Raw genomic sequence first — 15,083 nt, 5'->3', positions numbered from 1 at the left:
CTCTACTAGGTGTTGAAAGCGTTCCACAGGGATGCTGGCCAATGTTGACTCTACAAGGTGTTGAAAGCGTTCCACAGGGATGCTGGTCCATGTTGACTCTTCAAGGTGTTGAAAGTGTTCCACAGGGATGCTGGCCCATGTTGACTCTACAAGGTGTTGAAAGCGTTCCACAGGGATGCTGGCCCATGTTGACTCTACAAGGTGTTGAAAGTGTTCCACAGGGATGGATGCTGGCCCATGTTGACTCCAATGTCTCCCACAGTTGTGTCCAGTTGGCTGGATGTCCTTTAGGTGGTGGACCATTCTTGATACACACAGGAAACTGTTGAGCGTGAAAACTCAACAACGTTGCTGGCACAAACCGGTGTGTCTGGTACCTACTACCATACACCCTCTGAATGGCACACAGACACAATCCATGTCTCTATTGTCTCAAGGCTTAAAAATCCTCCTTTAACCAGGTCTCCTCCCCTTCATCTACACTGATTGAAGAGGATTTAACAAGTGACATCAATAAGGGATCATAGTTTTCACCTGGATTCACCTGGTCAGTCTGTGTCATGGAAAGAGCAGGTGTTCATAATGTTTTGTCAACTCAGTGTCTATCCTCTCCTCTACAAGTATGCTCATCTATCTGTGGTTATTCCATGTTTAGTATATTTACAAAAATACACTTATATGGATAGTTTAGTATTTAACTCCAACATGGACTCAAGCACACCTGTTGTTGTCTTTAGTGTGATTGCCACCAGGTGTGTTGTGAAGCCGGCAGAGTTTGACGTGGCCAGGAACGTTCTAGATCTGATCAACGCTCAGACCCTGGCCTGGTACAGTAACCTATAGTCCTACCCACTCTGCTTCTCTAGTAACCTATATCTATACCCACTCTGCCTCTCTAGCAACCTATATCTCTACCATCTCTGCTTCTCAAGTAACCTATATATATATATACCCTCTCTGCTTCTCTAGTAACCTATATCTATACCCTCTCTGCCTCTCTAGTAACCGATATATATATATATACCCTCTCTGCTTCTCTAGTAACCTATATATATATATACCCTCTCTGCTTCTCTAGTAACCTATATCTATACCCTCTCTGCCTCTCTAGTAACCTATATATCTATACCCTCTCTGCCTCTCTAGTAACCTATATATATACCCTCTCTGCCTCTCTAGTAACCTATATCTACACCCTCTCTGCCTCTCTAGTAACCTATATATCTATACCCACTCTGCCTCTCTAGTAACCTATATCTACACCCTCTCTGCCTCTCTAGTAACCTATATCTATATAATCGATTAGCATGCCCACCATTTTCGGCAGTTAAAGATGACAAACTATATATATATATACCCTCTCTGCTTCTCTAGTAACCTAACACAGTATGTGTGCATTAATGTATCATGATACAATATTATAGTGAGGCAACATATGAGGTGTGAATGGCATTTGCACAGCAAAATGGATGTACATTTTTCAAAATATATTAGAATAGCAGTGTATCATTAGCTTGAGACTGTCTTAATGTTGCTCTGTCTGTCTGTCTGTCTGTCTGTCCGTCCGTCCGTCCGTCCGTCCGTCCTCTCTCTCTGTCTCTCTCCCCCTCTCCAGGATAGGGGTGTACTTCTCTCCTCTCCTCCCTGTCGTTCAGCTCATCAAACTCTTCCTAATCTTCCACCTAAAGAAGGTAGAGCCCTGGAGAAAAGTAGTGCACTAATAGTGAATACTAGGGTTCCATTGTAATACTAGGGTTCCATTGTAATACTAGGGTTCCATTGGAATACTAGGGTTCCATTGGAATACTAGGGTTCCATTGTAATACTAGGGTTCCATTGTAATACTAGGGTTCCATTGGAATACTAGGGTTCCATTGTAATACTAGGGTTCCATTGTAATACTAGGGTTCCATTGTAATACTAGGGTTCCATTGTAATACTAGGGTTCCATTGGAATACTAGGGTTCCATTGGAATACTAGGGTTCCATTGTAATACTAGGGTTCCATTGTAATACTAGGGTTCCATTGTGATACTAGGATTCCATTGTGATACTAGGGTTCCATTGTAATACTGGGGTTCCATTGGAATACTAGGGTTCCATTGGAATACTAGGGTTCCATTGGAATACTAGGGTTCCATTGGAATACTAGGGTTCCATTGGAATACTAGGGTTCCATTGTAATACTAGGGTGCCGTTTGAGATGTAGACTCAGACTCCTTCCTCCCCCCTTCCTCCCTCCCTCCTCCCTCCCCCTTCCTCCTCCCTACCTCTCTCCCTCCTACCCCTCCCTCTCTCCCTACCTCTCTCTCCCCCCTCCCTCCCTCTCTCCTCCCTCCTCTCTCTTCCCCCTTCTCTCCCCTCCCTTTCTCCCTCCCTCTCTCCCTCCTCCTCCCCTCCCCCTCCTCTCCCCCCCCTACGTCTCTCTCCCCCTCCTCCTTCTCTCCCCCTCCTCCCTCCCTACCTCTCTCTCTACCCCTCCTCCCTCCCTCTCCCCCCCTCCTCCCTCCCTACCTCTCTCTCTACCCCTCCTCCCTCCCTCTCCCCCCTCCTCCCTCCCTACCTCTCTCTCCCCCTCCTCCCTCTCTCCTCCCTCCCTACCTCTCTCCTAGACCAGTATAAGGAGCTGCCATCCTCCCAGTTCCTGGAGTAGGGTGGGTCAGATGCAGACCCTCTTCATCTCCCTCCTCTTCCTCCCCTGTTACCTGGGGACTCTGGCCCTGCTGGCATACACACTCTGGAGGTACACACACACACTCACAATCAATACAATGTTTTTTATAAAGCCCTTTTTACATCAGCAGAGTGCTTCTACAGAAACCCAGCCTAAAACCACAAACAGCAAGCAATGCAGATGTAGATGAGCAGTTACTGCCTTTTTGCTTGGTAGGGCAGTATACTCTGCTTTGTCTCAGGACCATTTATGGTTTCCAATCCCCCCCAAAAAAAAAAATGTGGTGATTGATGGTGTTGAAAGCGGCACTAAGGTCTAGGAGCACATGGACAGACGCAGAGGCTCGGTCTGACGCCATTAAAAGGTCATTTACAACCTTCATAAGTGTGGTCTCAGTACTATGATGGGGGTCTAAAACCAGACTGGAATGTTTCGTATACATTATTTGTTTTCAGGATGGCGGTGAGTTGCTGAGAAACAGCTTTTTCTAGCGTTTTTGACAGCAACGGGAGATTAGACAGACTGATAGTTATTTTCATTTATCAGGTCAAGGTTTGGCTTTTTCAGAAGACGTGTTATTACTGCCACTTTCAGTGAGTTTGGTTCATCTGGAGGATAGGGAGCCATTTATTATGTTGAACATAGGAGGGCCAAGCACAGGAAGTACAGTGAGCTCCAAAAGCATTGGGACAGCGACCATTTTGCTTGTTGTTGTGGCTCTGTACTCCAACACTTTTGGATTTGAAAAGGTACAACGACTACGAGGTTAAAGTGCAGACTGTCAGCTTTAATTTGAGGGTATTTTCATCCATATCGGGTGACCCGTTTAGATATTACAGCACTTCTTGTACTTAGTCCTCACATTTTAGGGGACCAAAAGTATTGGGACAAATATGTGTCTTAAAGTAGTTTAAAGTTGAGTATTTAGTCCCATATTTCTAGCACATAGTGACTACATCAACCTTGTGACTCTACAAACTTGTTGGATGTATTTGCTGTTTGTTTTGGTTGTTGCAGATTATTTGGTGCCCAATAGAAATGAAGGGTAAATAATGTAGTGTCATTTTGGAGTCACTTTTATTGTAAATAAGAATAGATGTTTTTAAACACTTCTACATTAATGTTGGTGCTACCGTGAATGAATCGTGAATGAATGAATGAATATTGAATGATGATGAGTGAGAAAGTTAGATGTTCAAATATCACACCCCAGGACATGTTAACTCTCACCATTACAATAACAGGGTTAGCATTTTTTTTTTTGTGGGGGGTGATATCTGTGCATCTGTAACTTTCTCTCACACTGACTGTAGACCAGTGGATAGACACACACTAACCCTACCTGTCCCCAGTCTCCCTCCCTCTAGTGTGTGTGGTCCGTTCCAGGGCCAGGGCTGGGTGATGCAGACTGTAGACCAGTGGATAGACACACACTAACCCTACATGTCCTGTCTCTGTCCCCAGTCTCCCTCCCTCTAGTGTGTGTGGTCCGTTCCAGGGCTGGGTGATGCAGACTGTAGACCAGTGGATAGACACACTAACCCTACCTGTCCTGTCTCTGTCCCCAGTCTCCCTCCCTCTAGTGTGTGTGGTCTGTTCCAGGGCCAGGGCTGGGTGATGCAGACTGTAGACCAGTGGATAGACACACACTAACCCTACATGTCCTGTCTCTGTCCCCAGTCTCCCTCCCTCTAGTGTGTGTGGTCCGTTCCAGGGCCAGGGCTGGGTGATGCAGACTGTAGACCGGTGGATAGCCTCCGTTCAGGCCTCTCAGCCCCACTCTGCCTGGCTGGCCTGGATCATCAACGTTATACTACACAGTCAAGTCTTCTACTGCCTCCTAACACTCATAGTACTGTGAGTAGCTGTGTACACACACACACCTCTCCTATGTCCAGTCCTGGTACAAGTATGTTACTGTGTGTGTAACGGTTTTATCCTCCCATGAAATAAAGAACAGAAGCTAAGGCTACTAGCTCTGACTGATGTACTGACAATGTCCATGTGGTTGCTATAGCTAGCCTAGCTCCTAGCTATCTGATAACTACTCTATTGAGGGATAATGTACTATGACAGTGTGGTTGCTATAGCTAGCCTAGCTCCTAGCTATCTGATAACTACTCTATTGAGGGATAATGTACTATTACATTTACATTTAAGTCATTTAGCAGACGCTCTTATCCAGAGCGACTTACAAATTGGTGCAAACACCTGTGACAACCAGTGGAACAGCCACTTGCATCTAAATCTTGTTGGGGGAGAAGGGGGGTGAGAAGGATTACTTACCCTTACTTACCCTATCCTAGGTATTCCTTGAAGAGGTGGGGTTTCAGGTGTCTCCGGAAGGTGGTGATTGACTCCGCTGTCCTGGCGTCGTGAGGGAGTTTGTACTATGACAGTGTGGTTGCTATAGCTAGCCTAGCTCCTAGCTATCTGATAACTACTCTATTGAGGGATAATGTACTATGACAGTGTGGTTGCTATAGCTAGCCTAGCTCCTAGCTATCTGATAACTACTCTATTGAGAGATAATGTACTATGACAGTGTGGTTGCTATAGCTAGCCTAGCTCCTAGCTATCTGATAACTACTCTATTGAGGGATAATGTACTATGACAGTGTGGTTGCTATAGCTAGCCTAGCTCCTAGCTATCTGATAACTACTCTATTGAGAGATAATGTACTATGACCGTGTGGTTGCTATAGCTAGCCTAGCTCCTAGCTATCTGATAACTACTCTATTGAGGGATAATGTACTATGACAGTGTGGTTGCTATAGCTAGCCTAGCTCCTAGCTATCTGATAACTACTCTATTGAGGGATAATGTACTATGACAGTGTGGTTACTATAGCTAGCCTAGCTATCTGATAACTACTCTATTGAGGGATAATGTACTATGACAGTGTGGTTGATATAGCTAGCCTAGCTCCTAGCTATCTGATAACTACTCTATTGAGAGATAATGTACTATGACAGTGTGGTTGATATAGCTAGCCTAGCTCCTAGCTATCTGATAACTACTCTATTGAGAGATAATGTACTATGACAGTGTGGTTGCTATAGCTAGCCTAGCTCCTAGCTATCTGATAACTACTCTATTGAGGGATAATGTACTATGACAGTGTGGTTGATATAGCTAGCCTAGCTCCTAGCTATCTGATAACTACTCTATTGAGGGATAATGTACTATGACAGTGTGGTTGATATAGCTAGCCTAGCTCCTAGCTATCTGATAACTACTCTATTCTATTGAGGGATAATGTACTATGAACGTGTGGTTGCTATAGCTAGCTTAGCTCTAGCTATCTGATAACTACTCTATTGAGGGATAATGTACTATGACAGTGTGGTTGATATAGCTAGCCTAGCTCCTAGCTATCTGATAACTACTCTATTGAGGGATAATGTACTATGACAGTGTGGTTGATATAGCTAGCCTAGCTCCTAGCTATCTGATAACTACTCTATTGAGAGATAATGTACTATGACAGTGTGGTTGATATAGCTAGCCTAGCTCCTAGCTATCTGATAACTACTCTATTGAGGGATAATGTACTATGACAGTGTGGTTGATATAGCTAGCCTAGCTCCTAGCTATGTTAAGATGGATTCTCTGACTGTACCTCTGAATAAGAATGTCTGGTAAATGACTAAAATATAAAAATATGCCTTTACTTCCTGTACGGTGGTGATGTACTTCCTGTGGCAGGTGACTCAGGGTCGTAAACGTCTCATCATGTCTCTTCCTGTAGGGTGGTGATGTACTTCCTGTGGCAGGTGACTCGGGGTCGTAAACGTCTCATCATGTCTCTTCCTGTAGGGTGGTGATGTACTTCCTGTGGCAGGTGACTCAGGGTCGTAAACGTCTCATCATGTCTCTTCCTGTAGGGTGGTGATGTACTTCCTGTGGCAGGTGACTCAGGGTCGTAAACGTCTCATCATGTCTCTTCCTGTAGGGTGGTGATGTACTTCCTGTGGCAGGTGACTCAGGGTCGTAAACGTCTCATCATGTCTCTTCCTGTAGGGTGGTGATGTACTTCCTGTGGCAGGTGACTCAGGGTCGTAAACGTCTCATCATGTCTCTTCCTGTAGGGTGGTGATGTACTTCCTGTGGCAGGTGACTCGGGGTCGTAAACGTCTCATCATGTCTCTTCCTGTAGGGTGGTGATGTAAATAATAATAATACTTCCTGTGGCAGGTGACTCGGGGTCGTAAACGTCTCATCATGTCTCTTCCTGTAGGGTGGTGATGTACTTCCTGTGGCAGGTGACTCAGGGTCGTAAACGTCTCATCATGTCTCTTCCTGTAGGGTGGTGATGTACTTCCTGTGGCAGGTGACTCAGGGTCGTAAACGTCTCATCATGTCTCTTCCTGTAGGGTGGTGATGTACTTCCTGTGGCAGGTGACTCAGGGTCGTAAACGTCTCATCATGTCTCTTCCTGTAGGGTGGTGATGTACTTCCTGTGGCAGGTGACTCAGGGTCGTAAACGTCTCATCATGTCTCTTCCTGTAGGGTGGTGATGTACTTCCTGTGGCAGGTGACTCAGGGTCGTAAACGTCTCATCATGTCTCTTCCTGTAGGGTGGTGATGTACTTCCTGTGGCAGGTGACTCAGGGTCGTAAACGTCTCATCATGTCTCTACGGGAACAGATCGTCAACGTGAGGCTCTCCTACACATACATACACTGAAGCACACACACACCTATACAAACACACACTCACCGCTCTTCCTCAGTGTTCCCTCTCTTCCTCTCTCCCCTTCCTCCCTCTCTCCCTCTTCCTCCCTCTCTCCCTCTTCCCCCCTCTCTTCCTCTCTTCCCTGTCTAATCCATCCATTTCTCTCCTCCTCCTGTGTCCCTCTCTCTCTCTCTGTGGTGTTAGGAGGGGAAGGACAAGGCCTTTCTCCTCAAGAGGTTACAGTGTCTACAGAGACAGGGAGCAGGCAGACCTAGACCACAGGTTAGTACTATAACCCCATAGGATTCTGGTCTAAAGTATTGCAGTATAAAGGGATTAGGGTGCCATTTATGATGCAGTCTTGTTGTAGAAGTAGATCAGACAGACAGACAGACAGACAGACAGACAGACAGACAGACAGATATGAAGACCGTCTGTTTCCCCTATAGGTGCACTTCGAGGAGGAGAAACCGACCAGGCCAGAGTCAGGGCAGCTTAGAGAAGAAGCACGCCCTCCTCCCTCCTTCCAACACCCATCCCCCCCCATGGAGGCCCCCTCCGTGTTCACGCGGCCTCCCTGGGACAGCTCCCCCAGGCTAGGTAGAGCCCAGCCCCCAGCCCCGTGGTGGAGCCAGCCCCAGAGGCAGCCCTGGTCGCCGCCGGACCCCAGCCAGCAGGCAGGCGTGCTGGGTAGAGGAGGAGCGACCAGCCCCTCCCCCTCCAGATCCACTGTGGCCAGTCAGGGGTAGAGGATGGCTTCAGGGAAGGCCCCACGGGGGCCCAGATTGGAGCCGCTGCCTGCCCGCGAGGTACCTGTCCTGCCTGGGTCGGTGCCTGAGAGCGCCCCCTCCCCACGGAGACCAGGGTCCAGCAGAGCAGAGGTGAACCAGGGACAACATCAGTCCTACCTAGACTCAGAGAGAGGATAGGAGCCCACATCAACTGTCGGGCTCAGACATGGTCTGCTTCCAAAATGCCACCCTATTCCATAGGACTCAGGTCAAATGTAGTGCACTATGTAGCGAATAGTGTGCCATAGAGCTCTGGTCTAATGTAGTGCACTATGTAGGGAATAGTGTGCCATAGAGCTCTGGTCTAAAGTAGTGCACTATGTAGGGAATAGGGTGCCATAGAGCTCTGGTCTAATGTAGTGCACTATGTAGGGAATAGTGTGCCATAGAGCTCTGGTTTAATGTAGTGCACTATGTAGGGAATAGTGTGCCATAGAGCTCTGGTCTAATGTAGTGCACTATGTAGGGAATAGTGTGCCATAGAGCTCTGGTCTAAAGTAGTGCACTATGTAGGGAATAGGGTGCCATAGAGCTCTGGTCTAATGTAGTGCACTATGTAGGGAATAGGATGTTGTCCCAGAAGAAGATTTAAGTGTTAGTTAGTTGAGATAAAGGGAGTTGTTATATTGTGTGTTGTCTTTTTGATGAATATAACAAAGGTTTAAGTGCTGAGTTATGTTGAGATGCTGAGTTATGTTGAGATGCTGAGTTATGTTGAGATGTTGAGATGCTGAGTTATGTTGAGATGCTGAGTTATGTTGAGATATGTTGAGATATGTTGAGATGCTGAGTTATGTTGAGTTATGTTGAGATGCTGAGTTATGTTGAGATGTTGAGTTATGTTGAGATATGTTGATATGTTGAGTTATGTTGAGATATGTTGATATGTTGGTAGGGTGTTGATTCTTTTTGATATTCTAATATTTTATAAGTCTTCTTCTGTATCAGTTGATTTTGAATTAAATTCTTTGTCATCTGTAAATAACATGTTTGAGTCAGTCAGTGGCCGTGTCTGAAATCTGTCGTGCCTACTACCAGGGTAGTATTGCTGCTGGAGGACTGGCGTGCCTACTACATTTACATTACATTTACATTTAAGTCATTTAGCAGACGCTCTTATCCAGAGCGACTTACAAATTGGTGCATTCACCTTATGACATCCAGTGGAACAGTCACTTTACAATAGTGCATCTAAATCTTAAAGGGGGGTGAGAAGGATTACTTATCCTATCCTAGGTATTCCTTAAAGAGGTGGGGTTTCAGGTGTCTCCGGAAGGTGGTGATTGACTCCGCTGTCCTGGCGTCGTGAGGGAGTTTGTTCCACCATTGGGGGCCAGAGCAGCGAACAGTTTTGACTGGGCTGAGCGGGAACTGTACTTCCTCAGTGGTAGGGAGGCGAGCAGGCCAGAGGTGGATGAACGCAGTGCCCTTGTTTGGGTGTAGGGCCTGATCAGAGCCTGGAGGTACTGAGGTGCCGTTCCCCTCACAGCTCCGTAGGCAAGCACCATGGTCTTGTAGCGGATGCAAGCTTCAACTGGAAGCCAGTGGAGAGAGCGGAGGAGCGGGGTGACGTGAGAGAACTTGGGAAGGTTGAACACCAGACGGGCTGCGGCGTTCTGGATGAGTTGTAGGGGTTTAATGGCACAGGCAGGGAGCCCAGCCAACAGCGAGTTGCAGTAATCCAGACGGGAGATGACAAGTGCCTGGATTAGGACCTGCGCCGCTTCCTGTGTGAGGCAGGGTCGTACTCTGCGGATGTTGTAGAGCATGAACCTACAGGAACGGGCCACCGCCTTGATGTTAGTTGAGAACGACAGGGTGTTGTCCAGGATCACGCCAAGGTTCTTAGCGCTCTGGGAGGAGGTAGTATTGCTGCTGGAGGACTGTCGTGCCTACTACCAGGGTTGTATTGCTGCTGGAGGACTGGCGTGCCTACTACCAGGGTAGTATTGCTGCTGGAGGACTGGCGTGCCTACTACCAGGGTTGTATTGCTGCTGGAGGACTGGCGTGCCTACTACCAGGGTTGTATTGCTGCTGGAGGACTGGCGTGCCTACTACCAGGGTAGTATTGCTGCTGGAGGACTGGCGTGCCTACTACCAGGGTAGTATTGCTGCTGGAGGACTGGCGTGCCTACTACCAGGGTAGTATTGCTGCTGGAGGACTGGCGTGCCTACTACCAGGGTAGTATTGCTGCTGGAGGACTTGCCTGGGTAGTATTGCTGCTGGAGGACTGGCGTACCTACTACCAGGGTAGTATTGCTGCTGGAGGACTGGCACTCCTTCACCTTTTCAATGTTAGAAAACATGAAGCTGGTAAACTATTTCTGGAAAAGGTATTCTGATAAATGCTGAATAAATTATATTTAAATACCACTAAAATTACATGAAAAATAATAGAATGACAAACCAAATACATATGTATAGCAGCCAAGAGGCATGGTGGTTTCTTCTGTCTTCTCTCTGTTAGTGGATAGAATGATGAAGACCTATAGGATACAGCCTCCTACAGGAAGGTAAATGGTGGTTTCTTCTGTCTTCTCTCTGTTAGTGGATAGAATGATGAAGACCTATAGGATACAGCCTCCTACAGGAAGGTAAATGGTGGTTTCTTCTGTCTTCTCTCTGTTAGTGGATAGAATGATGAAGACCTATAGGATACAGCCTCCTACAGGAAGGTAAATGGTGGTTTCTTCTGTCTTCTCTCTGTTGGTGGATAGAATGATGAAGACCTATAGGATACAGCCTCCTACAGGAAGGTAAATGGTGGTTTCTTCTGTCTTCTCTCTGTTAGTGGATAGAATGATGAAGACCTATAGGATACAGCCTCCTACAGGAAGGTAAATGGTGGTTTCTTCTGTCTTCTCTCTGTTAGTGGATAGAATGATGAAGACCTATAGGATACAGCCTCCTACAGGAAGGTAAATGGTGGTTTCTTCTGTCTTCTCTCTGTTGGTGGATAGAATGATGAAGACCTATAGGATACAGCCTCCTACAGGAAGGTAAATGGTGGTTTCTTCTGTCTTCTCTCTGTTGGTGGATAGAATGATGAAGACCTATAGGATACAGCCTCCTACAGGAAGGTAAATGGTGGTTTCTTCTGTCTTCTCTCTGTTAGTGGATAGAATGATGAAGACCTATAGGATACAGCCTCCTACAGGAAGGTAAATGGTGGTTTCTTCTGTCTTCTCTCTGTTAGTGGATAGAATGATGAAGACCTATAGGATACAGCCTCCTACAGGAAGGTAAATGGTGGTTTCTTCTGTCTTCTCTCTGTTAGTGGATAGAATGATGAAGACCTATAGGATACAGCCTCCTACAGGAAGGTAAATGGTGGTTTCTTCTGTCTTCTCTCTGTTAGTGGATAGAATGATGAAGACCTATAGGATACAGCCTCCTACAGGAAGGTAAATGGTGGTTTCTTCTGTCTTCTCTCTGTTGGTGGATAGAATGATGAAGACCTATAGGATACAGCCTCCTACAGGAAGGTAAATGGTGGTTTCTTCTGTCTTATCTCTGTTGGTGGATAGAATGATGAAGACCTATAGGATACAGCCTCCTACAGGAAGGTAAATGGTGGTTTCTACCCTCTTCTCTCTGGTAGTGGATAGAATGATGAAGACCTATAGGATACAGCCTCCTACAGGAAGGTAAATGGTGGTTTCTTCTGTCTTCTCTGTTAGTGGATAGAATGATGAAGACCTATAGGATACAGCCTCCTACAGGAAGGTAAATGGTGGTTTCTTCTGTCTTCTCTCTGTTGGTGGATAGAATGATGAAGACCTATAGGATACAGCCTCCTACAGGAAGGTAAATGGTGGTTTCTTCTGTCTTCTCTCTGTTAGTGGATAGAATGATGAAGACCTATAGGATACAGCCTCCTACAGGAAGGTAAATGGTGGTTTCTTCTGTCTTCTCTCTGTTGGTGGATAGAATGATGAAGACCTATAGGATACAGCCTCCTACAGGAAGGTAAATGGTGGTTTCTTCCCTCTTCTCTCTGTTGGTGGATAGAATGATGAAGACCTATAGGATACAGCCTCCTACAGGAAGGTAAATGGTGGTTTCTACCCTCTTCTCTCTGTTGGTGGATAGAATGATGAAGACCTATAGGATACAGCCTCCTACAGGAAGGTAAATGGTGGTTTCTACCCTCTTCTCTCTGTTAGTGGATAGAATGATGAAGACCTATAGGATACAGCCTCCTACAGGAAGGTAAATGGTGGTTTCTTCTGTCTTCTCTCTGTTGGTGGATAGAATGATGAAGACCTATAGGATACAGCCTCCTACAGGAAGGTAAATGGTGGTTTCTTCTGTCTTCTCTCTGTTAGTGGATAGAATGATGAAGACCTATAGGATACAGCCTCCTACAGGAAGGTAAATGGTGGTTTCTTCTGTCTTCTCTCTGTTGGTGGATAGAATGATGAAGACCTATAGGATACAGCCTCCTACAGGAAGGTAAATGGTGGTTTCTTCTGTCTTCTCTGTTAGTGGATAGAATGATGAAGACCTATAGGATACAGCCTCCTACAGGAAGGTAAATGGTGGTTTCTTCTGTTCTGTCTTCTCTCTGTTGGTGGATAGAATGATGAAGACCTATAGGATACAGCCTCCTACAGGAAGGTAAATGGTGGTTTCTTCTCTTCTCTCTGTTGGTGGATAGAATGATGAAGACCTATAGGATACAGCCTCCTACAGGAGGTAAAATGGTGGTTTCTTCTCTTCTCTCTGTTGGTGGATAGAATGATGAAGACCTATAGGATACAGCCTCCTACAGGAAGGTAAATGGTGGTTTCTTCTGTCTTCTCTCTGTTGGTGGATAGAATGATGAAGACCTATAGGATACAGCCTCCTACAGGAAGGTAAATGGTGGTTTCTTCTGTCTTCTCTCTGTTGGTGGATAGAATGATGAAGACCTATAGGATACAGCCTCCTACAGGAAGGTAAATGGTGGTTTCTTCTGTCTTCTCTCTGTTGGTGGATAGAATGATGAAGACCTATAGGATACAGCCTCCTACAGGAAGGTAAATGGTGGTTTCTTCTGTCTTCTCTCTGTTGGTGGATAGAATGATGAAGACCTATAGGATACAGCCTCCTACAGGAAGGTAAATGGTGGTTTCTTCTGTCTTCTCTCTGTTAGTGGATAGAATGATGAAGACCTATAGGATACAGCCTCCTACAGGAAGGTAAATGGTGGTTTCTTCTGTCTTCTCTCTGTTAGTGTGGATAGAATGATGAAGACCTATAGGATACAGCCTCCTACAGGAAGGTAAAATGGTGGTTTCTTCTGTCTTCTCTCTGTTGGTGGATAGAATGATGAAGACCTATAGGATACAGCCTCCTACAGGAAGGTAAATGGTGGTTTCTTCTGTCTTCTCTCTGTTGGTGGATAGAATGATGAAGACCTATAGGATACAGCCTCCTACAGGAAGGTAAATGGTGGTTTCTTCTGTCTTCTCTCTGTTGGTGGATAGAATGATGAAGACCTATAGGATACAGCCTCCTACAGGAAGGTAAATGGTGGTTTCTACCCTCTTCTCTCTGTTAGTGGATAGAATGATGAAGACCTATAGGATACAGCCTCCTACAGGAAGGTAAATGGTGGTTTCTTCTGTCTTCTCTCTGTTAGTGGATAGAATGATGAAGACCTATAGGATACAGCCTCCTACAGGAAGGTAAATGGTGGTTTCTTCTGTCTTCTCTCTGTTGGTGGATAGAATGATGAAGACCTATAGGATACAGCCTCCTACAGGAAGGTAAATGGTGGTTTCTTCTGTCTTCTCTCTGTTAGTGGATAGAATGATGAAGACCTATAGGATACAGCCTCCTACAGGAAGGTAAATGGTGGTTTCTTCCCTCTTCTCTCTGTTGGTGGATAGAATGATGAAGACCTATAGGATACAGCCTCCTACAGGAAGGTAAATGGTGGTTTCTTCTCTTCTCTCTGTTGGTGGATAGAATGATGAAGACCTATAGGATACAGCCTCCTACAGGAAGGTAAAATGGTGGTTTCTACCCTCTTCTCTCTGGTAGTGGATAGAATGATGAAGACCTATAGGATACAGCCTCCTACAGGAAGGTAAATGGTGGTTTCTACCCTCTTCTCTCTGTTAGTGGATAGAATGATGAAGACCTATAGGATACAGCCTCCTACAGGAAGGTAAATGGTGGTTTCTACCCTCTTCTCTCTGGTAGTGGATAGAATGATGTAGGTCAAGGGACTGCCTCTGATCTGGTGGACTCTCTAAACAGAGAACATCCCTGGTCATCCCTACTGCCTCTGATCTGGTGGACTCACTAAACAGAGAACATCCCTGGTCATCCCTACTGCCTCTGATCTGGCGGACTCTCTAAACAGAGAACATCCCTGGTCATCCCTACTGCCTCTGATCTGGAGGACCCTCTGCCTCTGAGAAACAGAGAACATCCCTGGTCATCCCTACTGCCTCTGATCTGGAGACTCACTAAACAGAGAACATCCCTGGTCATCCCTACTGCCTCTGATGTGGAGGACTCACTAAACAGAGAACATCCCTGGTCATCCCTACTGCCTCTGATCTGGAGGACTCACTAAACAGAGAACATCCCTGGTCATCCCTACTGCCTCTGATGTGGAGGACTCACTAGACAGAGAACATCCCTGGTCATCCCTACTGCCTCTGATCTGGAGGACTCCCTGGTCATCCCTACTAAACAGAGAACATCCCTGGTCATCCCTACTGCCTCTGATCTGGAGGACTCACTAAACAGAGAACATCCCTGGTCATCCCTACTGCCTCTGATCTGGAGGACTCACTAAACAGAGAACATCCCTGGTCATCCCTACTGCCTCTGATCTGGTGTACTCACTAAACAGAGAACATCCCTGGTCATCCCTACTGCCTCTGATCTGGTGTACTCACTAAACAGAGAACATCCCTGGTCATCCCTACTGCCTCTGA

At 46.1% G+C, this 15,083-nt stretch overlaps 1 protein-coding gene and 1 long non-coding RNA gene across 4 annotated transcripts; both read left to right on the top strand.

The window, feature by feature from the left end:
* The first annotated feature begins 631 nt into the window (after positions 1 to 631).
* Positions 632 to 8,101, top strand: LOC127930363 (transmembrane channel-like protein 5). The gene is made up of 7 exons (XM_052520037.1): positions 632 to 827; positions 1,616 to 1,691; positions 2,613 to 2,743; positions 4,355 to 4,531; positions 7,256 to 7,334; positions 7,557 to 7,634; positions 7,802 to 8,101. The coding sequence occupies exons 1-7, from the start codon at positions 679 to 681 to the stop codon at positions 8,099 to 8,101; spliced, it is 990 nt and encodes a 329-aa protein (XP_052375997.1). The 5' UTR covers positions 632 to 678.
* Positions 8,102 to 11,021: 2,920 nt separating this feature from the next.
* On the top strand, positions 11,022 to 14,531 carry LOC127929928 (uncharacterized). Of its 3 annotated transcripts, none has more exons than XR_008136364.1 (3): positions 11,022 to 11,630; positions 12,277 to 12,438; positions 14,222 to 14,531. It is a non-coding gene; the product is annotated as an uncharacterized LOC127929928 (long non-coding RNA). The 3 variants fall into 3 exon arrangements; XR_008136366.1 differs by lacking the exon at positions 11,022 to 11,630 and adding an exon at positions 11,818 to 11,952; XR_008136365.1 differs by lacking the exon at positions 11,022 to 11,630 and adding an exon at positions 11,967 to 12,114.
* Positions 14,532 to 15,083: the final 552 nt, after the last annotated feature.

The sequence above is a fragment of the Oncorhynchus keta genome, chromosome 5 (assembly GCF_023373465.1).
Source record: "Oncorhynchus keta strain PuntledgeMale-10-30-2019 chromosome 5, Oket_V2, whole genome shotgun sequence".
Lineage (NCBI taxonomy): Eukaryota > Metazoa > Chordata > Actinopteri > Salmoniformes > Salmonidae > Oncorhynchus > Oncorhynchus keta.
The sequence above is the reverse complement of the archived record's forward strand: the minus strand, read 5'-3'. Positions and strand labels throughout refer to the sequence as shown.